The sequence below is a fragment of the Pogoniulus pusillus genome, chromosome 6 (genome assembly GCF_015220805.1).
Source record: "Pogoniulus pusillus isolate bPogPus1 chromosome 6, bPogPus1.pri, whole genome shotgun sequence".
NCBI lineage: Eukaryota > Metazoa > Chordata > Aves > Piciformes > Lybiidae > Pogoniulus > Pogoniulus pusillus.
In genome coordinates, this window is record NC_087269.1 from 11,558,085 (window position 1) to 11,581,324 (window position 23,240).

At 48.7% G+C, this 23,240-nt stretch overlaps 4 protein-coding genes and 1 long non-coding RNA gene across 5 annotated transcripts in view; 4 read left to right on the plus strand and 1 right to left on the minus strand.

The window, feature by feature from the left end:
- Positions 1–2,972: 2,972 nt before the first annotated feature.
- On the plus strand, positions 2,973–4,433 carry LOC135175785 (inositol 1,4,5-trisphosphate receptor-interacting protein-like 1). Its single transcript, XM_064144079.1, has one exon. The coding sequence runs from the start codon at positions 2,973–2,975 to the stop codon at positions 4,431–4,433; it is 1,461 nt and encodes a 486-aa protein (XP_064000149.1).
- Positions 4,434–6,095: 1,662 nt separating this feature from the next.
- LOC135175786 (inositol 1,4,5-trisphosphate receptor-interacting protein-like 1) lies at positions 6,096–7,556 on the plus strand. The gene has a single exon (XM_064144080.1). The coding sequence runs from the start codon at positions 6,096–6,098 to the stop codon at positions 7,554–7,556; it is 1,461 nt and encodes a 486-aa protein (XP_064000150.1).
- A 1,663-nt stretch (positions 7,557–9,219) lies between these two features.
- Positions 9,220–10,680, plus strand: LOC135175787 (inositol 1,4,5-trisphosphate receptor-interacting protein-like 1). Its single transcript, XM_064144081.1, has one exon. It carries the CDS (start codon positions 9,220–9,222, stop codon positions 10,678–10,680), a length of 1,461 nt encoding a protein of 486 aa, XP_064000151.1.
- Positions 10,681–12,344: 1,664 nt separating this feature from the next.
- Positions 12,345–13,805, plus strand: LOC135175788 (inositol 1,4,5-trisphosphate receptor-interacting protein-like 1). Its single transcript, XM_064144082.1, has one exon. It carries the CDS (start codon positions 12,345–12,347, stop codon positions 13,803–13,805), a length of 1,461 nt encoding a protein of 486 aa, XP_064000152.1.
- Positions 13,806–18,981: 5,176 nt separating this feature from the next.
- LOC135176457 (uncharacterized) overlaps positions 18,982–23,240 on the minus strand; it is a 70,217-nt gene continuing 65,958 nt past the window's right edge. The window contains exon 3 of the long non-coding RNA XR_010302662.1: positions 18,982–19,463. This is a non-coding gene — a long non-coding RNA (uncharacterized LOC135176457). The remainder of the gene's footprint in view (positions 19,464–23,240) is intronic.

Sequence of the window (23,240 nt, forward strand, 5' to 3'; positions counted from 1 at the left end):
GGGTGAACACTGCAGACTGAGCCAGAGGCTTGGAAATTTCATGAAAACCTCTCTTTCATTGCTTACTGCTCCCTACATTTTGTATTAGGTCACTAATGATCTTCATCTGATGTTGGCTGAATGGTAAAAGATCCACTGAGATTTAGAGCTGCAAGGATCTGATTAATGGATTCTGTACTTATGTTTGGAAGGGAATCAACAAAGAAAGGAAGAATATGCCTAACCCAGTGAAGTGCAGGAAACCTCTCTCACAAGGGTATGTGCAAAGAGGCTTGAGGTTGTGGATTTATAGCTAGTGTGGCTCTACACGTTCTGGCATAACACTCCAAAGAAGTATTTTGTAAGGTGTCATCTAAGGAGAGGGAAACTTCTCACAGAGGTAGGAAAGTTCTCCTTAGACATCATCCCTTAGGACAATTAAATTTCAGAGCATCTCAGGGTGCTGCTTCAAACAGAAGTTTGATTTGCTGCCCATCATCCACTCAACATATTTTCTTGGAAATTATTCCTTTCAGACTAATTCATTATTTTACAATACACCCTGAGGCAACATGTACCGACTGCAAGAGTAACTAGGAAAGGATATTCACAGAATCACAGAATGTGAGGGGTTGGAAGGGACCTCCAGAGATCACCGAGTCCAGCCTCCCTTCTAAAGCAAGATCACCTAGGGCAGAACACACGGGAATGCATCCAGACAGGTTTTGAAAGTCTTCAGAGGAGGAGACTCCACAATCTCTCTTGGAGGCCTGCTCCAGTGCTCTGTCACCCTCACCATAAAGGACTGTTTCCTTATGTTGAGGTGGAACCTCCTGTGTTCTAACTTGTAAATTGTTCCTTGTTCTATCACTGTTCACTGCTGAAAAGAGACCATTACCTTCATCTCGACACCCACCCTTCAGATGCTTATAGATGTTGATATGGTCTCAAATACTGTGACTGAAGAAATTTGTTAGAATTTTAGTAAAATATTGTTCCAAGTTTTGGAATAAATCAGCTGGGGGTTGGACTAGATGATCTTTCAAGGTCCCTTCCAGCCCCTGACATTCTGTGATTCTGTGAAGAAAAGTGGGACATATAACATGCATAAAGAACCCCCACACTGCCAAACATCCCAGCCACACAATCTCTTGCAGCATCTGGTGCAGAATCTGTCTCCCCATACCAAGGCATTGAGACAGTTTGAGCAGCCTCAGGATGAGCTTATGAAGGGGCTGTATTATGGGTGTGTGGAGAGATAGAGATGGTCACAAACAGAGCTGTGCCACCACAGGTGTGTATCACTTACCTGGACAGCGACTGTCTTCTGCTCCATGGCATCCACTCCTTCTGGTATCTTTTCTATGTGCAATGTTGTGTGTGAGCAAATGCTGCATCTGTGTCTGTGTTTTGCTGTGCTGAGAAAGGTGGACCTAGGGTGCTGACTGCTCAGCTGCACAGAGTCAGGGTGAGCATGCTGGCAGAAGAGCTGGTGTGGTGGGCTTTGTTTTTAGTGATTCGGGAATTAAGGCTGCCCCAACACATCTCCATGCTCCTGCCATGGAGCAATTTCAATAGATTCTATCCCACTCCAGTTTTGCACTTTGCCTTTTTCAGACAGGAAATGAGAAGTGTATTTCTTTGGAAGCCATACAAAAAGCAAGGCCTTGGACCTCTACAGCATTACTCTTGAGTAATCACCTGAGGTGGCAAGATCTCTGATCAATATGGCATTCATTCTGTTCACGCCACATTCTAGAGAAGCAGTGCCCCGATGGCAGCTATTTGTCAGAAGAGGTGCTCTGCCATGACCACAATCAGAGTGGCCATTTGTGATGCTTTGGGAATTACCTGTCCCCCAACTCTTATGAAATCCCCCAAACTAGACTCAGCCAGCTGGAAATTAAGGAATGAAGCTTTATATTCACAACTTAGCACAACATACAAGCAGATATTTACAATATATCACAAATATATACAGCTATATACAGAAAATATGCAAGTTGGAAGTAATACAGAAACACAACAGCCCTCCCAGATACCAGAGTCCCCAGGAGAGGCTCCCAATCACCCTTCCATTTCTTTCCACACCTCTACCTTATCCCAGCGTTTGCCTTACATGCAAGGTGAGCTTGGAGGGTTGGCAAAGGGGGTTAGAAAGCAGAAGAATTAGTTACACAGAAGAAGCCCAGGGAGACAAAGACACACACACACTGACTCTCTCGCTCTGTCTTGTCTGTGTTTTGTGTTCTTGTTTGTATACATCTCAGCAAGCCTATGAGTGAAGTAGATATCACCACTGTTTCCTTTTCACAGCCTATAATCTAATTTTTCACACTAAAATATTCCAGTTTGCCTCAAACTAGCACACCAGCATCAGAGGAGATGATTCCATCTCTGGGGATGGCATCTCAAGGAGCAACAAGAAGTCTGGGGTTCATGTCACCTCATCTGAAATTTAACAAGGCTTGGTGGGATCTTCTGTGTGCCCGGTAAGGTGGATCACAGGGCAGCCTGTCCTCCAAACTGTTTACACGGTGTAAGGGTCAGGCCTCTGGCTGCCTTGGGTGGCTGTGAGTGGCTGCAGTGAGCCAGTGGGAGTGGCCAGTTGGCATGGCAACTCCACCTGACCTTGTGACGTCACAATGGGAGGGTGGCTATAACTGCTGCAGTGGGCAGCTGTGCTCCAGTACAGCGTGGGCGAACGGTGAGTGTGGGCACAGGGAGGGAAGGCTGGGGGAGGGCCAAGGCAGAGACTAGAGTCTTGAGGAGGGGTGTGGGGTAGGAGGCCTCACCCTGCACTGAGGGCCCAGGTGCTCACAGGGTGCTGCCTGTGCTGGGGTTGGATACAGGGCCTTGTGGAATCTCGGCTGTCTGCAGCCCTTGAGGGGATACCTGCTCCCACTTTCCTGCAGCTTCTGTGCTTGCTCTCCACCACTAAATCCCTCCTTCCCAGCCCTACTGAATCCTTTCTTTCCCTTCTCCTACAGGCCATGGCTGCTACAAAACTCGTTGCTTTGCTTCTGCAAGCCCTCATCCTGTTATCAGTGCAGGAGCTGGATGAGGACACATGGGAGCACATGCAACAGCGTGAGAAGGAGATGGACCAGGAGATGGCTCAACTCTTGGAGAAGATGGAGAGGAGAAGCCAACTGCCTATGTTCCTGCAGCAAAGGCTTCAGGAGCAGACTATCATGGACTATCAACCTGTGCTCTTTGCTGACATTGTTGTGAGCCTTGTCCTCCTGTTTCGGCTCTGCTGGTGGATCACGAAAAGCCGCCTTGACATGAGCACAGACGTGGAGAAAGAAGAGGCAGGAATTGACATAGATGGTCTGGAAGATAAGAAGTCTATAGAAATGGTTATTTCCAGGGGTCAGGTGGTGAAGAAGCTGGTGGATCACTTCGTGCAGCTCTTACAAGAGCGCCTGTCAAATACTTCCTTCCCAGTGCTGCAGCTTCCCATTGGTGTGGGCAGTGCCTTCGAAGGCTGGTGCCCCCATGAGAAGGATGATGCTGTCTACCAGCTGCTTGTGCCACTGAAGGCCCCCGCTGGGTACACCTTCTGCCTGGAGCTTGGCATGTTAGGGCAGACTCCAGGTCATGGCCCCCGCATCCGTGTAGAGCTGGAATGCACCTGTGGGACACAGAAAATGCGATGCTTCGCCTGCAACACCAAGAAGCAGCTGGGATGGAGAAAGCGGGCACCCAGTCTCCGTACTGCCCTCTGCAGCAATTCATACCTTGATGCAGCCAAAGTTGCAAGGTGGTTCCAGGGCTTGGTGAAGGAAGCCTGGGTGGCAATGCCTCAGGCAGATCAGTACAAAGTGAAGGTGCTGCCTTCCTTCAGCTCCTGCCATCTGCAGCTGACGAGTGACAGCGGGACAGTCCTCAATCTTGAGATGATTTTTGGGGTGCAGCAAGGTGACACAGATATCTTCCTCAGCAGCCAGACTGCAGAGGACACCTACACCCCAAGCACGGTATGGACAGAGAACTATGCCGTGGCGGAGCGCAAATTCTTCAGCCATATAGCCACACAGGTTCCAGGTGGCACCATCCACCTCAGATGCCTAAAGCTCTGGTCCCACATCCTGGAGAGTACAGACATTTCTCCCTACATCTTGAAGACAGTTGTCATGCACCTCTTGAATACCATTCCTGTTTCAGACTGGTGCAGAGAGAGGCTCTTTGTCCGGATGGTGGATGTCCTGAGATTTCTGGGCTGCTGCCTGAAAGCAAAAAAGCTCAGCCACTTCTTCTTTGGCAATACAAACATGCCCAAGGAGATCATCTTGCCCTCAGTCTTGGAAAGTTCCCGGCCACGCAACCTCTTCCACCATCTGGTGCAGAATCCATCTGCACGCATCAAGGCAGTAAAACAACTTCAGGAACTTCAATATGAACTCTTTATGGGACTGCATTATAGTTACGTAGAGAGATGGTCACAGTAAGAACTGTGCCACAGCAGACGCGTGCTACCATCCAGACAGTGACTGGCATCCTCAGGGATCATTATTTGGTTTAGTTTTGTTCAATGCCTTTATCAACAACCTGTATAAGGGGATTAAGTGTACTCTCAACATGTTTGCTGATGATACAAAACTGAAGGTGGTGCCTGACACCCCATGAAGCTGTGCTGCCATCCAACGAGATCTGGGCAGGCTGAGTGCCCGACAAAAGCTAGCCACATGAAGTTCAATAAGGACAAGAAGTGCAGGGTCCTGCATCTGAGTCCTGGTGAAGAGCAAGTTCTGCAGCAGACAGTATTAGAGTCTAAATTGTCTCTTAAATGGCCTTTGTTACCCTTCTGGGCTCAGCTGAGGTACCTGGCCGAAAGCTCAGGGATGCAAATCAACAGGGATACGGGGCCTTTGCGGACTTCCCGGACCTCAGCCTGGCTTGAATACCCAGGATGTGCACGTCTTACATCATCTACCCTGAAGAGAAAAGGCTTATGTGTATTTGGGGTACGGACAGGTAAGTGGCACAGGGAGGGGGCGGAGGCCCTCCCCGGTGCCGCCGGCCGCTGGACCCCTGTGAATGCATGAACACACAGGAAGATTCCCTGGAGCGCTGCACCTGGACATTGATCTAAAAAACTCTATCAAAGGACACCAGAGCACCTCCAGAAGTGTACCTCTACAGTGCACCTCCACCAGAGCACCTCCAGAAGAGCACCTCCACTAGAAGAACTCCTGAAGAACTCTAAAGAAGAACCCCTCTCCCCCCCCCCACCTTAGGCTGATAGTGATATAACCCCTGCTGTTTTCCTTCCTTGCTTCTTCCCTTTTTTCTCTGCTGTTCCCTCTCCCTCCCCTTTTCTTTCCCCTTTTGTCTCCCCCTCTGTTTTGTTCTTTAATAAATAGTATTGTGTTGTTATATGGTCTCGCTTGCACCTTAATTTCACAACCTGTAAATCCATAAGAACAGATCTTTCTCCTCTGGACAGAGATATTGTTAATCTCTGTTCTCTAGACCCTGACGGACAGCAACGTGTCTTTCTGACGAAGAGAGCCAATGGCATGCTGGGTGCTGCAAGAAAAGTGTGTCCAGCAGATCTAGGAAGGTTCTTCTACCTTTCTTCCCTAGAGAGACCACAGCTGGAATATTGTGTCCAGTTTTGGCCTCCTCAGTTTGAGAGAGACAGTAAGGGTCAGGCCTCTGGCTGCCTTGGGTGGCTGTGAGTGGCTGCAGTGAGCCAGTGGGAGTGGCCAGTTGGCATGGCAACTCCACCTGACCTTGTGACGTCACAATGGGAGGGTGGCTATAACTGCTGCAGTGGGCAGCTGTGCTCCAGTACAGCGTGGGCGAACGGTGAGTGTGGGCACAGGGAGGGAAGGCTGGGGGAGGGCCAAGGCAGAGACTGGAGTCTTGAGGAGGGGTGTGGGGTAGGAGGCCTCACCCTGCACTGAGGGCCCAGGTGCTCACAGGGTGCTGCCTGTGCTGGGGTTGGATACAGGGCCTTGATACAGGGCCTTGTGGAATCTCGGCTGTCTGCAGCCCTTGAGGGGATACCTGCTCCCACTTTCCTGCAGCTTCTGTGCTTGCTCTCCACCACTAAATCCCTCCTTCCCAGCCCTACTGAATCCTTTCTTTCCCTTCTCCTACAGGCCATGGCTGCTACAAAACTCGTTGCTTTGCTTCTGCAAGCCCTCATCCTGTTATCAGTGCAGGAGCTGGATGAGGACACATGGGAGCACATGCAACAGCGTGAGAAGGAGATGGACCAGGAGATGGCTCAACTCTTGGAGAAGATGGAGAGGAGAAGCCAACTGCCTATGTTCCTGCAGCAAAGGCTTCAGGAGCAGACTATCATGGACTATCAACCTGTGCTCTTTGCTGACATTGTTGTGAGCCTTGTCCTCCTGTTTCGGCTCTGCTGGTGGATCACGAAAAGCCGCCTTGACATGAGCACAGACGTGGAGAAAGAAGAGGCAGGAATTGACATAGATGGTCTGGAAGATAAGAAGTCTATAGAAATGGTTATTTCCAGGGGTCAGGTGGTGAAGAAGCTGGTGGATCACTTCGTGCAGCTCTTACAAGAGCGCCTGTCAAATACTTCCTTCCCAGTGCTGCAGCTTCCCATTGGTGTGGGCAGTGCCTTCGAAGGCTGGTGCCCCCATGAGAAGGATGATGCTGTCTACCAGCTGCTTGTGCCACTGAAGGCCCCCGCTGGGTACACCTTCTGCCTGGAGCTTGGCATGTTAGGGCAGACTCCAGGTCATGGCCCCCGCATCCGTGTAGAGCTGGAATGCACCTGTGGGACACAGAAAATGCGATGCTTCGCCTGCAACACCAAGAAGCAGCTGGGATGGAGAAAGCGGGCACCCAGTCTCCGTACTGCCCTCTGCAGCAATTCATACCTTGATGCAGCCAAAGTTGCAAGGTGGTTCCAGGGCTTGGTGAAGGAAGCCTGGGTGGCAATGCCTCAGGCAGATCAGTACAAAGTGAAGGTGCTGCCTTCCTTCAGCTCCTGCCATCTGCAGCTGACGAGTGACAGCGGGACAGTCCTCAATCTTGAGATGATTTTTGGGGTGCAGCAAGGTGACACAGATATCTTCCTCAGCAGCCAGACTGCAGAGGACACCTACACCCCAAGCACGGTATGGACAGAGAACTATGCCGTGGCGGAGCGCAAATTCTTCAGCCATATAGCCACACAGGTTCCAGGTGGCACCATCCACCTCAGATGCCTAAAGCTCTGGTCCCACATCCTGGAGAGTACAGACATTTCTCCCTACATCTTGAAGACAGTTGTCATGCACCTCTTGAATACCATTCCTGTTTCAGACTGGTGCAGAGAGAGGCTCTTTGTCCGGATGGTGGATGTCCTGAGATTTCTGGGCTGCTGCCTGAAAGCAAAAAAGCTCAGCCACTTCTTCTTTGGCAATACAAACATGCCCAAGGAGATCATCTTGCCCTCAGTCTTGGAAAGTTCCCGGCCACGCAACCTCTTCCACCATCTGGTGCAGAATCCATCTGCACGCATCAAGGCAGTAAAACAACTTCAGGAACTTCAATATGAACTCTTTATGGGACTGCATTATAGTTACGTAGAGAGATGGTCACAGTAAGAACTGTGCCACAGCAGACGCGTGCTACCATCCAGACAGTGACTGGCATCCTCAGGGATCATTATTTGGTTTAGTTTTGTTCAATGCCTTTATCAACAACCTGTATAAGGGGATTAAGTGTACTCTCAACATGTTTGCTGATGATACAAAACTGAAGGTGGTGCCTGACACCCCATGAAGCTGTGCTGCCATCCAACGAGATCTGGGCAGGCTGAGTGCCCGACAAAAGCTAGCCACATGAAGTTCAATAAGGACAAGAAGTGCAGGGCCCTGCATCTGAGTCCTGGTGAAGAGCAAGTTCTGCAGCAGACAGTATTAGAGTCTAAATTGTCTCTTAAATGGCCTTTGTTACCCTTCTGGGCTCAGCTGAGGTACCTGGCCGAAAGCTCAGGGATGCAAATCAACAGGGATACGGGGCCTTTGCGGACTTCCCGGACCTCAGCCTGGCTTGAATACCCAGGATGTGCACGTCTTACATCATCTACCCTGAAGAGAAAAGGCTTATGTGTATTTGGGGTACGGACAGGTAAGTGGCACAGGGAGGGGGCGGAGGCCCTCCCCGGTGCCGCCGGCCGCTGGACCCCTGTGAATGCATGAACACACAGGAAGATTCCCTGGAGCGCTGCACCTGGACATTGATCTAAAAAACTCTATCAAAGGACACCAGAGCACCTCCAGAAGTGTACCTCTACAGTGCACCTCCACCAGAGCACCTCCAGAAGAGCACCTCCACTAGAAGAACTCCTGAAGAACTCTAAAGAAGAACCCCTCTCCCCCCCCCCCACCTTAGGCTGATAGTGATATAAGCCCTGCTGTTTTCCTTCCTTGCTTCTTCCCTTTTTTCTCTGCTGTTCCCTCTCCCTCCCCTTTTCTTTCCCCTTTTGTCTCCCCCTCTGTTTTGTTCTTTAATAAATAGTATTGTGTTGTTATATGGTCTCGCTTGCACCTTAATTTCACAACATGTAAATCCATAAGAACAGATCTTTCTCCTCCGGACAGAGATATTGTTAATCTCTGTTCTCTAGACCCTGACGGACAGCAATGTGTCTTTCTGACGAAGAGAGCCAATGGCATGCTGGGTGCTGCAAGAAAAGTGTGTCCAGCAGATCTAGGAAGGTTCTTCTACCTTTCTTCCCTAGAGAGACCACAGCTGGAATATTGTGTCCAGTTTTGGCCTCCTCAGTTTGAGAGAGACAGTAAGGGTCAGGCCTCTGGCTGCCTTGGGTGGCTGTGAGTGGCTGCAGTGAGCCAGTGGGAGTGGCCAGTTGGCATGGCAACTCCACCTGACCTTGTGACGTCACAATGGGAGGGTGGCTATAACTGCTGCAGTGGGCAGCTGTGCTCCAGTACAGCGTGGGCGAACGGTGAGTGTGGGCACAGGGAGGGAAGGCTGGGGGAGGGCCAAGGCAGAGACTGGAGTCTTGAGGAGGGGTGTGGGGTAGGAGGCCTCACCCTGCACTGAGGGCCCAGGTGCTCACAGGGTGCTGCCTGTGCTGGGGTTGGATACAGGGCCTTGATACAGGGCCTTGTGGAATCTCGGCTGTCTGCAGCCCTTGAGGGGATACCTGCTCCCACTTTCCTGCAGCTTCTGTGCTTGCTCTCCACCACTAAATCCCTCCTTCCCAGCCCTACTGAATCCTTTCTTTCCCTTCTCCTACAGGCCATGGCTGCTACAAAACTCGTTGCTTTGCTTCTGCAAGCCCTCATCCTGTTATCAGTGCAGGAGCTGGATGAGGACACATGGGAGCACATGCAACAGCGTGAGAAGGAGATGGACCAGGAGATGGCTCAACTCTTGGAGAAGATGGAGAGGAGAAGCCAACTGCCTATGTTCCTGCAGCAAAGGCTTCAGGAGCAGACTATCATGGACTATCAACCTGTGCTCTTTGCTGACATTGTTGTGAGCCTTGTCCTCCTGTTTCGGCTCTGCTGGTGGATCACGAAAAGCCGCCTTGACATGAGCACAGACGTGGAGAAAGAAGAGGCAGGAATTGACATAGATGGTCTGGAAGATAAGAAGTCTATAGAAATGGTTATTTCCAGGGGTCAGGTGGTGAAGAAGCTGGTGGATCACTTCGTGCAGCTCTTACAAGAGCGCCTGTCAAATACTTCCTTCCCAGTGCTGCAGCTTCCCATTGGTGTGGGCAGTGCCTTCGAAGGCTGGTGCCCCCATGAGAAGGATGATGCTGTCTACCAGCTGCTTGTGCCACTGAAGGCCCCCGCTGGGTACACCTTCTGCCTGGAGCTTGGCGTGTTAGGGCAGACTCCAGGTCATGGCCCCCGCATCCGTGTAGAGCTGGAATGCACCTGTGGGACACAGAAAATGCGATGCTTCGCCTGCAACACCAAGAAGCAGCTGGGATGGAGAAAGCGGGCACCCAGTCTCCGTACTGCCCTCTGCAGCAATTCATACCTTGATGCAGCCAAAGTTGCAAGGTGGTTCCAGGGCTTGGTGAAGGAAGCCTGGGTGGCAATGCCTCAGGCAGATCAGTACAAAGTGAAGGTGCTGCCTTCCTTCAGCTCCTGCCATCTGCAGCTGACGAGTGACAGCGGGACAGTCCTCAATCTTGAGATGATTTTTGGGGTGCAGCAAGGTGACACAGATATCTTCCTCAGCAGCCAGACTGCAGAGGACACCTACACCCCAAGCACGGTATGGACAGAGAACTATGCTGTGGCGGAGCGCAAATTCTTCAGCCATATAGCCACACAGGTTCCAGGTGGCACCATCCACCTCAGATGCCTAAAGCTCTGGTCCCACATCCTGGAGAGTACAGACATTTCTCCCTACATCTTGAAGACAGTTGTCATGCACCTCTTGAATACCATTCCTGTTTCAGACTGGTGCAGAGAGAGGCTCTTTGTCCGGATGGTGGATGTCCTGAGATTTCTGGGCTGCTGCCTGAAAGCAAAAAAGCTCAGCCACTTCTTCTTTGGCAATACAAACATGCCCAAGGAGATCATCTTGCCCTCAGTCTTGGAAAGTTCCCGGCCACGCAACCTCTTCCACCATCTGGTGCAGAATCCATCTGCACGCATCAAGGCAGTAAAACAACTTCAGGAACTTCAATATGAACTCTTTATGGGACTGCATTATAGTTACGTAGAGAGATGGTCACAGTAAGAACTGTGCCACAGCAGACGCGTGCTACCATCCAGACAGTGACTGGCATCCTCAGGGATCATTATTTGGTTTAGTTTTGTTCAATGCCTTTATCAACAACCTGTATAAGGGGATTAAGTGTACTCTCAACATGTTTGCTGATGATACAAAACTGAAGGTGGTGCCTGACACCCCATGAAGCTGTGCTGCCATCCAACGAGATCTGGGCAGGCTGAGTGCCCGACAAAAGCTAGCCACATGAAGTTCAATAAGGACAAGAAGTGCAGGGCCCTGCATCTGAGTCCTGGTGAAGAGCAAGTTCTGCAGCAGACAGTATTAGAGTCTAAATTGTCTCTTAAATGGCCTTTGTTACCCTTCTGGGCTCAGCTGAGGTACCTGGCCGAAAGCTCAGGGATGCAAATCAACAGGGATACGGGGCCTTTGCGGACTTCCCGGACCTCAGCCTGGCTTGAATACCCAGGATGTGCACGTCTTACATCATCTACCCTGAAGAGAAAAGGCTTATGTGTATTTGGGGTACGGACAGGTAAGTGGCACAGGGAGGGGGCGGAGGCCCTCCCCGGTGCCGCCGGCCGCTGGACCCCTGTGAATGCATGAACACACAGGAAGATTCCCTGGAGCGCTGCACCTGGACATTGATCTAAAAAACTCTATCAAAGGACACCAGAGCACCTCCAGAAGTGTACCTCTACAGTGCACCTCCACCAGAGCACCTCCAGAAGAGCACCTCCACTAGAAGAACTCCTGAAGAACTCTAAAGAAGAACCCCTCTCCCCCCCCCCCCACCTTAGGCTGATAGTGATATAAGCCCTGCTGTTTTCCTTCCTTGCTTCTTCCCTTTTTTCTCTGCTGTTCCCTCTCCCTCCCCTTTTCTTTCCCCTTTTGTCTCCCCCTCTGTTTTGTTCTTTAATAAATAGTATTGTGTTGTTATATGGTCTCGCTTGCACCTTAATTTCACAACCTGTAAATCCATAAGAACAGATCTTTCTCCTCTGGACAGAGATATTGTTAATCTCTGTTCTCTAGACCCTGACGGACAGCAATGTGTCTTTCTGACGAAGAGAGCCAATGGCATGCTGGGTGCTGCAAGAAAAGTGTGTCCAGCAGATCTAGGAAGGTTCTTCTACCTTTCTTCCCTAGAGAGACCACAGCTGGAATATTGTGTCCAGTTTTGGCCTCCTCAGTTTGAGAGAGACAGTAAGGGTCAGGCCTCTGGCTGCCTTGGGTGGCTGTGAGTGGCTGCAGTGAGCCAGTGGGAGTGGCCAGTTGGCATGGCAACTCCACCTGACCTTGTGACGTCACAATGGGAGGGTGGCTATAACTGCTGCAGTGGGCAGCTGTGCTCCAGTACAGCGTGGGCGAACGGTGAGTGTGGGCACAGGGAGGGAAGGCTGGGGGAGGGCCAAGGCAGAGACTGGAGTCTTGAGGAGGGGTGTGGGGTAGGAGGCCTCACCCTGCACTGAGGGCCCAGGTGCTCACAGGGTGCTGCCTGTGCTGGGGTTGGATACAGGGCCTTGATACAGGGCCTTGTGGAATCTCGGCTGTCTGCAGCCCTTGAGGGGATACCTGCTCCCACTTTCCTGCAGCTTCTGTGCTTGCTCTCCACCACTAAATCCCTCCTTCCCAGCCCTACTGAATCCTTTCTTTCCCTTCTCCTACAGGCCATGGCTGCTACAAAACTCGTTGCTTTGCTTCTGCAAGCCCTCATCCTGTTATCAGTGCAGGAGCTGGATGAGGACACATGGGAGCACATGCAACAGCGTGAGAAGGAGATGGACCAGGAGATGGCTCAACTCTTGGAGAAGATGGAGAGGAGAAGCCAACTGCCTATGTTCCTGCAGCAAAGGCTTCAGGAGCAGACTATCATGGACTATCAACCTGTGCTCTTTGCTGACATTGTTGTGAGCCTTGTCCTCCTGTTTCGGCTCTGCTGGTGGATCACGAAAAGCCGCCTTGACATGAGCACAGACGTGGAGAAAGAAGAGGCAGGAATTGACATAGATGGTCTGGAAGATAAGAAGTCTATAGAAATGGTTATTTCCAGGGGTCAGGTGGTGAAGAAGCTGGTGGATCACTTCGTGCAGCTCTTACAAGAGCGCCTGTCAAATACTTCCTTCCCAGTGCTGCAGCTTCCCATTGGTGTGGGCAGTGCCTTCGAAGGCTGGTGCCCCCATGAGAAGGATGATGCTGTCTACCAGCTGCTTGTGCCACTGAAGGCCCCCGCTGGGTACACCTTCTGCCTGGAGCTTGGCGTGTTAGGGCAGACTCCAGGTCATGGCCCCCGCATCCGTGTAGAGCTGGAATGCACCTGTGGGACACAGAAAATGCGATGCTTCGCCTGCAACACCAAGAAGCAGCTGGGATGGAGAAAGCGGGCACCCAGTCTCCGTACTGCCCTCTGCAGCAATTCATACCTTGATGCAGCCAAAGTTGCAAGGTGGTTCCAGGGCTTGGTGAAGGAAGCCTGGGTGGCAATGCCTCAGGCAGATCAGTACAAAGTGAAGGTGCTGCCTTCCTTCAGCTCCTGCCATCTGCAGCTGACGAGTGACAGCGGGACAGTCCTCAATCTTGAGATGATTTTTGGGGTGCAGCAAGGTGACACAGATATCTTCCTCAGCAGCCAGACTGCAGAGGACACCTACACCCCAAGCACGGTATGGACAGAGAACTATGCTGTGGCGGAGCGCAAATTCTTCAGCCATATAGCCACACAGGTTCCAGGTGGCACCATCCACCTCAGATGCCTAAAGCTCTGGTCCCACATCCTGGAGAGTACAGACATTTCTCCCTACATCTTGAAGACAGTTGTCATGCACCTCTTGAATACCATTCCTGTTTCAGACTGGTGCAGAGAGAGGCTCTTTGTCCGGATGGTGGATGTCCTGAGATTTCTGGGCTGCTGCCTGAAAGCAAAAAAGCTCAGCCACTTCTTCTTTGGCAATACAAACATGCCCAAGGAGATCATCTTGCCCTCAGTCTTGGAAAGTTCCCGGCCACGCAACCTCTTCCACCATCTGGTGCAGAATCCATCTGCACGCATCAAGGCAGTAAAACAACTTCAGGAACTTCAATATGAACTCTTTATGGGACTGCATTATAGTTACGTAGAGAGATGGTCACAGTAAGAACTGTGCCACAGCAGACGCGTGCTACCATCCAGACAGTGACTGGCATCCTCAGGGATCATTATTTGGTTTAGTTTTGTTCAATGCCTTTATCAACAACCTGTATAAGGGGATTAAGTGTACTCTCAACATGTTTGCTGATGATACAAAACTGAAGGTGGTGCCTGACACCCCATGAAGCTGTGCTGCCATCCAACGAGATCTGGGCAGGCTGAGTGCCCGACAAAAGCTAGCCACATGAAGTTCAATAAGGACAAGAAGTGCAGGGCCCTGCATCTGAGTCCTGGTGAAGAGCAAGTTCTGCAGCAGACAGTATTAGAGTCTAAATTGTCTCTTAAATGGCCTTTGTTACCCTTCTGGGCTCAGCTGAGGTACCTGGCCGAAAGCTCAGGGATGCAAATCAACAGGGATACGGGGCCTTTGCGGACTTCCCGGACCTCAGCCTGGCTTGAATACCCAGGATGTGCACGTCTTACATCATCTACCCTGAAGAGAAAAGGCTTATGTGTATTTGGGGTACGGACAGGTAAGTGGCACAGGGAGGGGGCGGAGGCCCTCCCCGGTGCCGCCGGCCGCTGGACCCCTGTGAATGCATGAACACACAGGAAGATTCCCTGGAGCGCTGCACCTGGACATTGATCTAAAAAACTCTATCAAAGGACACCAGAGCACCTCCAGAAGTGTACCTCTACAGTGCACCTCCACCAGAGCACCTCCAGAAGAGCACCTCCACTAGAAGAACTCCTGAAGAACTCTAAAGAAGAACCCCTCTCCCCCCCCCCCCACCTTAGGCTGATAGTGATATAAGCCCTGCTGTTTTCCTTCCTTGCTTCTTCCCTTTTTTCTCTGCTGTTCCCTCTCCCTCCCCTTTTCTTTCCCCTTTTGTCTCCCCCTCTGTTTTGTTCTTTAATAAATAGTATTGTGTTGTTATATGGTCTCGCTTGCACCTTAATTTCACAACATGTAAATCCATAAGAACAGATCTTTCTCCTCTGGACAGAGATATTGTTAATCTCTGTTCTCTAGACCCTGACGGACAGCAACGTGTCTTTCTGACGAAGAGAGCCAATGGCATGCTGGGTGCTGCAAGAAAAGTGTGTCCAGCAGATCTAGGAAGGTTCTTCTACCTTTCTTCCCTAGAGAGACCACAGCTGGAATATTGTGTCCAGTTTTGGCCTCCTCAGTTTGAGAGAGACAGGAACCTTCTGGATAGAGTTCAGCAGAGAACCATCAGGCTGATCAGGGAATTGGAGCGTCTCCACTATGGAGAGAGACTGAGAAACCTGGGACTGTTTAGTCTGGAGAAGACTGACAGGAGATTCTATCAACACCTATGAATATCTGCCGGGTGGATGTAAAATTGCTGAGACCAATTTCTCGTCAGTCATCTGCAGCAATGAGACAAGCAATAGTTACAAACTGGAACATAGGTTTCACCTCAACATGAGGAGAAACTTCTTTACAGTGAGGGTGACGGAGCCATGGAGCAGGCTGCCCAGAAAGGCTGTGGAGTCTCCTTTTCTTGAGACTTTCAAAACCTGCATGGATGCCTCCTTGTGTGGATTATCCTATGGGATCCTTATTTGGCAGGGGGATTTGACTCAATGATCTCTGGATCTCACTTCCAACCTCTAATATTCTGTGATTCTGCACTTCAGAGACAAAATCTTATTTAGACTCTCCACCTTTCCATTTAATGTCATTGGCCAGAAGGAAATGGTCATGTTTGAGGGTTCTCTTTCAATTTGGCCACTATATTCTGTCTACTGAATAGCCACGAACAAAGTTCTTTATAAGGATATGTTCACCATCTTCCAAGTTCACCTGGTAAAAAGAAAATGGACCTGAACAGGAATACCAAAAACTTGCCAGTTTTGAAGGCTGGGATCTCATGCCACCTCCTGCTACTCTTTCCTTTTCCACATCCTGTATGCCTCCATGTTGTGTGACGTTAAGGCCACTGTCTTCTAAGCAAGGTTTTACTGACCTCAAATACAATAGAATCATAGAATCAGACAAGTTGGAAGAGACCTCCAAGATCATCCAGACCAACTGAGCACCCAGCCCTGTCCAATCATGGCACGGTCTCATCCAGTCTTTTAAAGAACACCTCCAGGGATGGCAACTCCATCACCTCCCTGGGCAGCCCATTCCAGTGGCATTCTCTCTGTGAAGAACTTCCTCCTAACATCCAGCTTATACCTCCCCTACCACAACTTGAGACTGTGTCCCTTTGTTCTGTTGCTGGTTGTACCAGCAATGAGGTCACCCTGAGCCTTCTCTTCTCCAGGCTAAACACCCCCAGCTCCCTCAGCCTCTCCTCATAGGGTTTGTGTTCCAGACCCCTCATCGGCTTTGTTGCCCTTCTCTGGACATGCTCCAGTATGTCAACATCTCTCTTGAATTGAGGGGCCCAGAACTGGACACAGTACTCAAGGTGTGGCCTGACCAGTGCTGAGTACAGGGGAAGAATAACCTCCCTTGACCTACTGGCCACACTGTTCCTGATACAGACCAGGATGCTTTTGGCTTTCTTGGCCACCTGGGCACACTGCTGGACATTGATCTAAAAAAACTTCTCTCCAATTTGATTTGAGAGTTCAGTTTCTGTTGGTTCTCTTTAAAAACCTATGACAGAATTTTGGTGGCCCGTAGGGGGAATGAGATGGTTGGTTTGGCATTGACTGGAGAAAAATACAGAATTAAAGCCTGGGAAAAATGGTGCCTCTCAGTGAAGTTAGCAGGAAGAACTGGAAGGTTTGGAGAAGTGAGACGCTCCCCTCTTGGGTGGCAGAGGGGTGAGAGGGAAGCGGCAAGAACCGAGCTGAAAGCTCTGAGGTGGCTGGAGGTGATACGGGACCCCGGCCCCTGAAGCGGCCACAGCTCTTGCTGACCCACAGCACGGTGCTGGACGGCACTGCACGGGGCGAGCTGGAGGTGAGAGGGAGAGCGGAGCAGGCAAACCCCTGCGTGTTTTCCCCTCTTGATCGGGATTCGCGGGCGGTGGAAACGCAGGCGGCTCCGGCCGTGCCGGTAGCCCCCCCTGGACCCGTACAGGCAGCGTTTCAAAGATGGCGCCAGGCGGAAGCAGCGCTGCCGCCCGTGGCGGGCTGTTGGCCGTGGCGGCCACCCTCTTGCTGGGCGCAGCCACTCCCTGTTCAGGGGATGAGCTGGTGGCTGCGGAAGAAGCGGCCGTGCTTTGGTACCCTTCTTGTCCCAGCACAGGCAGCGAGTAGGGGCAGGCTGAGGCTGTAGACGGCGAGCCTGCATTTGGAGTGTGTCCTGATAGGGAAGATAGGGAGAGCGGCGATGGGGATCCCCTTCCCCCGCTGCGAGTCAGCCTTAACTTTACTGTGGCGGAACTGGCGGCACCGAGCATGGGAGGGGCAGGGGGTTTGCCCCCCTTCCCGAGCACGCCTGCAGGTTCTGCACAGAGTAGCCAGCCAGGACTAACGGCAAAAGGCAGTGTGCCCCCGCGTATCCCCGCTGAGTTTCCAGCGGAGGCAGAAGCGGCAGCGGCAGCCCCGGAGCCGAGTTCAGGCGGTAGGGCGAACCGCGAGGGTGCCCTGACGGTAGCGCCTCCTCTGGCCGGTGAGGCAGTGATGAGGATGGACGCTCCTGGTCAGGCAGTGGTTCCTGTTTGCCGTGGTAATTGCTTTGCAATGTCTATCACTGTATTTCTCTTTCTCTAAATATAATTCTCTATTTTCTCTCCAATTTGATTTGCGAGTTTAATTCCTGTCGGTTCTCTTTAGAAACCTATGACAAGCTGCCAACTGGATGTGGCACCATTCACCACCACTCTCTGGGCCTGGCCTTCCAGCCAGTTCTAGACCCATATCAGAGTGAATCTGTCCAAGCCACGAGCTGCCAGCTGTGCCAGGAGCTTTTTGTGGCAGATGCTGTCAAAGCTTTGCTGAAGCCCAGGTAGACTACATGTACAGCCTGCCCCACATTCACCAGGCAGGTAACCTGGCCATAAAAGGAGATCAGGTTGGTCCGGCAGGACCTGCCCTTCCTAAACCCATGCTGGCTGGACCTGATCCCTTGGCCATCCTGTAGGTGCTTTGTGGTGGCATTCAAGATGACCTATTGCATGACCTTGCCTGGCACTGAGGTCAGGCTGACAGGTCTGTAATTTCCCATTTCCTCCCTCCAGCCCTTCTTGTGGATGGACATCACATTGGCCAGCTTCCAGTCTTTGGGGACCTCTCCAGTGAGCCAGGAGTGTTGATAAATTATGAAGAGTGGCTTGGCCAGCTCATCTGTCATCTCTCTCAGCACTCTAGGGTGGATCCCATCTGGTCCCATGGATTTGTGAGGATCCACATGGCTCAACAGGTCACTCACTGCTTCCTCCTGGATTACAGTGGGACTATACTGGTCCCTGGCTTCATTTGCCAGCTCAGGAGGCCAGTTGTCCTGGAGACAACCTGTCCCATTATTGAAGATTGAGGCAAAGAAGGTGTTAAGTACCTCCTTTTCCTCTTCCTTTGTTGCTATATTTCCTTCTCCATCTAATAAGGAGTAGAGGTTGTCCTTGCCCCTTCTTTTGCCATTAATATATTTAGAGAAACATTTTTTACTGTCCTTAACAGCAGTGGCCAGCCTAAGTTCTAAATGGGCTTTTGCTTCTAATTTTTTTCCTACAAGACCTAGGAACATCCTGGTACTCTTCCTGGGTTACCTCCCATTTTTCCAAAGGTGATACACATTTTTTCCTTTCATTTCTTCAGAAGCTCCTTGCCCATCCAGTCTGGCTGTCTCTCTCGTCGACTCATCTTCCAGCACATTGGGACAGCGTCCTCCTGTGCCTTCAGGAGTTCTTTCTTGAAGGAGGTCCAATCCTCCTGGACCCCTTTGTTTCCCAAGGAACTTTCTGAGTTAGTTCCTTATAAATAAGCCAAAGTCTGCCCTTTGGAAGTCCAATGTGGAGGTTTTGTTGATAACTCTCCTGGTTTCACCATATATTGAAAACTATAATTTCATGGTCACTGGACCCCAGGCAGCCTCCGATCACCACATCTCCCACCAGCCCCTCTCTATTTGTGAACAGCAGGCCAAGCAGGGCTGCACTCCCTCCTAGGCATACATAATGGCAAATTCTTATGGCTACTGGAAGCTTAAAAGAAATAAAAAACCCAACCATTTTCTTTCTCATTCAGACAAAACACAGTGAACATACTTGTATATAATGCTGTTCTCACACCTATCATAGATGTAGATGAAATGGAGAATTTGAGGGGAAAAAAAAACTCAATAAGATGTATGATGCCTTTAAAATAAATTAAAAAATAAATATGAATGCACCACTTCCCTACAGAAACCTGGCATTGTATTTCAAAGGTAGTCTAAAGTAGAGAAGTGGTAAGAAATCTTCCAGAGTACTCTGAGTGGACATTCTTATATATATAGGAAATATATTCCTGTGTATTTCAAAAGCTAGCAATACACAAAGTGATGAATGTGAGGTTTGCCTTCTGCTTGGATTCCAGTATTCAGAAGAAAATGAATCCTTATTTAGTGTCTTGTTCTGCACACTGTTTTTTTACCTTCTTTCATACTCCTCTCCCTGTTTTCTGTCTGTTGTCTTTGTTTCTATTGTTGTTCTTGCTTTTGCTCTCTTCCTCCTAGTGACACCTGTGCTGTAAATAGCAGCTGAAAAAAATCACATCAAAACAGCTTCTTAACACCACAGGAGATACGGAAAGCAGTGTTTTCAGCACAGGCAGACTGGTTTTGCCATCTAATAGTCAGAAGTACAGACAATCCCTGTAGAATATGTAGCATGGCTTGCTAAATACATATTGATTCCCACTTCACTAAAATATACATGTAACAATGAGAGAATTCTATGTTCTACAGCCTCTAATTAAGATTTTTTAAACTAATTTCATTCTACTGTAGTTGTTTATTGTTAAGAGACTGTGAGCTTTTTCTGTTTAGTATCTAGGTGGCTGGACTTTTGGTTATTTGGTAGAAGATTTACAGCAAAAAACTCTCTTACAGCATTTAATCTTAACTTACAGCAAGATACAGGAAACAAACATTAGTCTGGCAAATATAAGTGTGTGAAAATCCTGTTAAAACCAGGACCATTTTGCCAGGGGAGGTGTTAGACTCACAGCAGAAGTTGTTTGACAATGTTAGCGGCTGAAGAGAATGACTACATTAATTATATCTGTTTAGGGCTTAATTGCAAGTTTTTAGTCAGCTTAATAGTAGCCTGGCACTTAGTGTTATCGTTACACAGAACACCAAATGTTGCAAGATAATTTAGTAGTGAATTAAGAGCCACAGTGACTTTGTCCAGCACCCAAAACTTAATTTTACATTACTTTATGAAGGGGAGGGTCTCTATGTTTCTTGGTGTGCTGAAAGTACCACAAACACCTTAACATCAGCACACAAGGACAGTAAAACAATAGCATTTATTCAGGATGATGTCAGTGCATAAGGGCCATTCTGGAAACTTCAGAGACTCTTCTCCTCTGACCTGAAACCAGTGCATTTCCCTACACTTACCATATCACCAAATATCAGCCCATGTAAGCTAGGGTAGCATGCTCCTGTTTCCCTACTAGTCATTTGACGAAGAACTTCATTAAAGTGTCACTTTAAAAACTGCCTTTTATCAGACTCCTGATGGTGTGAATTCACTGGGAATGAATAGAATTGATTAATTTAGGCCCAGAGATATTTTCTAATGCCTTCTAGCTGCCTTCTAGCAATTTTGCCTGTGTGCAGCCTGATGTAGATTCTCTCCTTTAGATACTTGTAAAAAATCTTTTTCTAATCTAATTTAAAGGCTTGGGATTGATAATATGAACGAGGTAGATGATGTAAACATGATTCAGTGTGGGACATGGATCCAATCCAGAAAGAAGTGAGGAAACACTGAAAATGGAAAACACATGTGTAAATGAACAAAGGAGAACTCTCTAGAAAACTAGTCTGGTTTTTGACCAGCACTAAACTGGCTCTTAAAAAATGAGGAAGAAACTGTTTACTTAAACAAAGAGTTCTGGAGCCCCCAACACAAGAAGGACATTGAACTGTTGGAGCAAGTCCAGAGGAGGGCCATGAAGATGATCAGGGGGCTGGAGCAGTTCTGCTATGAGGACAGGCTACAAGAGTTGGGGCTCTTCAGCCTAGAGAAAAGAAGGCTTCAACAAGACCTTATAGTGGCCTTCCAGTATCTGAAGGGGGCCTACAGGAAGGATGGGGAGGGACTGTTCACAAGGTCTTGTAATGACAAGAGGAGTAATAAGTTTCAACTGGCAGAGGGGAGATTCAAACTAGATGTTAGGGAGAAGTTCTTTACAGTAAGTGTGGTGAAACACTGGAACAGGTTGCCCAGGGAGGCTGTGAATGCTCCCTTCTGGAGGTGTTCAGGGCCAGGTTGGATGAAGCCTTGAGCGACCTGTTCTTGTGGGAGGTGTCCCTGCCTATGACAGAGAGTTGGAGCTGGATGATCTTTGAGGTCCGTTACAGCCTAACCATTCTGTGATGTCCACAGAAAACGTGAGGTTTTTTTCTTTCTATAGAACAAGACCAACCTGCATTGTGCAAGCATCATCACTGCCCGTTTTGTTCAGGGTTTTCCTTCCTCAAATAGCTTGCTCCAGCATATGCTCCACTGTAAACAGATCACTAGTTCTAGCCTATCCCTACCCTGCAGAAAGTGAAATTACATCAGTTTTCTTTACAAGTTCAGCTGTACCCCAGCTTTGGATGTTTCATTGCTGTATATGATTTCCCCTGATTCCCAGTTGTGTTTTGCATGCCTTTGCCTGCAACTCGAGTATGGTTATTTTGCCTGTCTTTTTCCTCAAAAATGTTTATTTTCCAGACAAAGCAACAGTTCTTACCTCACCCCCATCTCTGCTTCTCTCTGCAGATCAGGGCTCCCCAGAGCATACTCTCTCTTCCATTCTGACTGTCTCATGTAAGATGAATGCTATATTTGCTAATTCATCTAAGATATTCCTTCAGTGAAATTTGTTGGATATATTCTATGTTTAACATTAAGCTTTATATGAGTAAAAGAGAGAGACATCATCAGATCCCCAGTGACAGTGTTCACCAGGCAACAGAGATTTATCTTGTTATTCATCACAATGTAAAAAATAATCTGTTGTGTTTTGTAACATTAAATAAGACTGTTTGAAAAGAAGGAGGGAAATAAAGAGTAATAAGAGAAGCAATTAACAACTTTCCAGGGAAGGTTAAAAAAAAGATTAAAAAAAATGGAAAAGAATTGATGATGCTGAGATGGAAGAAAGGCTACTCAAGGTGCTGAGCATGCTACAAGAGAAGAGGGCTGCTTGAAAAGGGAAAAAAAATATTCTTAAGCTAAAATAATCTTCGCCTACAGGATAACTATCTAAGGGTAACTGATAAGGTAGTTTATCATCATATATTTACAGAAATCAGGTAAGAAAAGAGGCCAGAAAGCAGTAAAAACTCAAGAGCGTCTCCTTTAACTTGAAGTGATGTATGTCATTAAAGTCTTAAAAAAATAACCACATTTTTTTTGGAACTCAATGAATGGCTCTTCAGTAATTAGCTTGAGAGACCATAGAGGTCTCTCAATCAAAAATTTGATTAAGGGTAGCTGAATAACTATCTTTGATAGAATCTGGAAAATTGAGAAGGGGTTTGGCACAAAATACTACACAATTGATTGTAAGAACCAGAAAGGTAATAGAATGAATCTAGTTTCCCCAAGTTCTATTGAAACTGGACCACAACAAACCAGTCTACTTTCTCTGTCAGGAATAGTCTTGTCAGTGGAAAAACTATCTGGCAGTATATTTAATACATATGGACCTTAGTGAAGTTTCTTTTTCTCATGTGACATTCTTATCAGGGACCTAGGGAAACATGGTGAGGTTACAAAGAGACAGATGCACAAAGAGTTGAAAAAATACTTCTCAGAGAGCAGTCAGGAGGAGTTTGCAAACACATAAGAAACTGACCTGTCCCACCAATTCCAGGTGACACTCTTATGAATGCCTTGAACAGAGGATAGACTGAACTTTCATGAATGCCTCCAGGCTTAGGAAGACTGAAATTCAAATTGCTTATGATCACTGGACAAGCTAATCTAAAATTAGTGTAATGAAATGCAGCAAATGCCCTCCTGTTGCAAAAATGGTTGGTATCAAGTTACTGGATGCTAAATCAGCTGCTGTAATTTCAGTTCTGAAATGTGCACACATGCATAGTCTCAGGCTCCAAGTGAAGGTTGCACTCATTAACTTGGTTCTGGCCTCTGCTAAAAATTATATCTTTGAAACTGATGCAGGCTATTACATCCTGATGGTAGGTCTTGTGGCTAAGAGGTACACCTCTATTGCAATAACATGTTTCTGCTTAACATCCAAACTTCCTACATATCTCTGTAGCTTCCCTGACCCATCTTAGCCTTTG

Coding starts and splice junctions, on each gene's coding strand:
- LOC135175785 (XM_064144079.1), top strand. CDS start 2,973: ATGGCTGCTACAAAACTCGTTGCTTTGCTTCTGCAAGCCCTCATCCTG.
- LOC135175786 (XM_064144080.1), top strand. CDS start 6,096: ATGGCTGCTACAAAACTCGTTGCTTTGCTTCTGCAAGCCCTCATCCTG.
- LOC135175787 (XM_064144081.1), top strand. CDS start 9,220: ATGGCTGCTACAAAACTCGTTGCTTTGCTTCTGCAAGCCCTCATCCTG.
- LOC135175788 (XM_064144082.1), top strand. CDS start 12,345: ATGGCTGCTACAAAACTCGTTGCTTTGCTTCTGCAAGCCCTCATCCTG.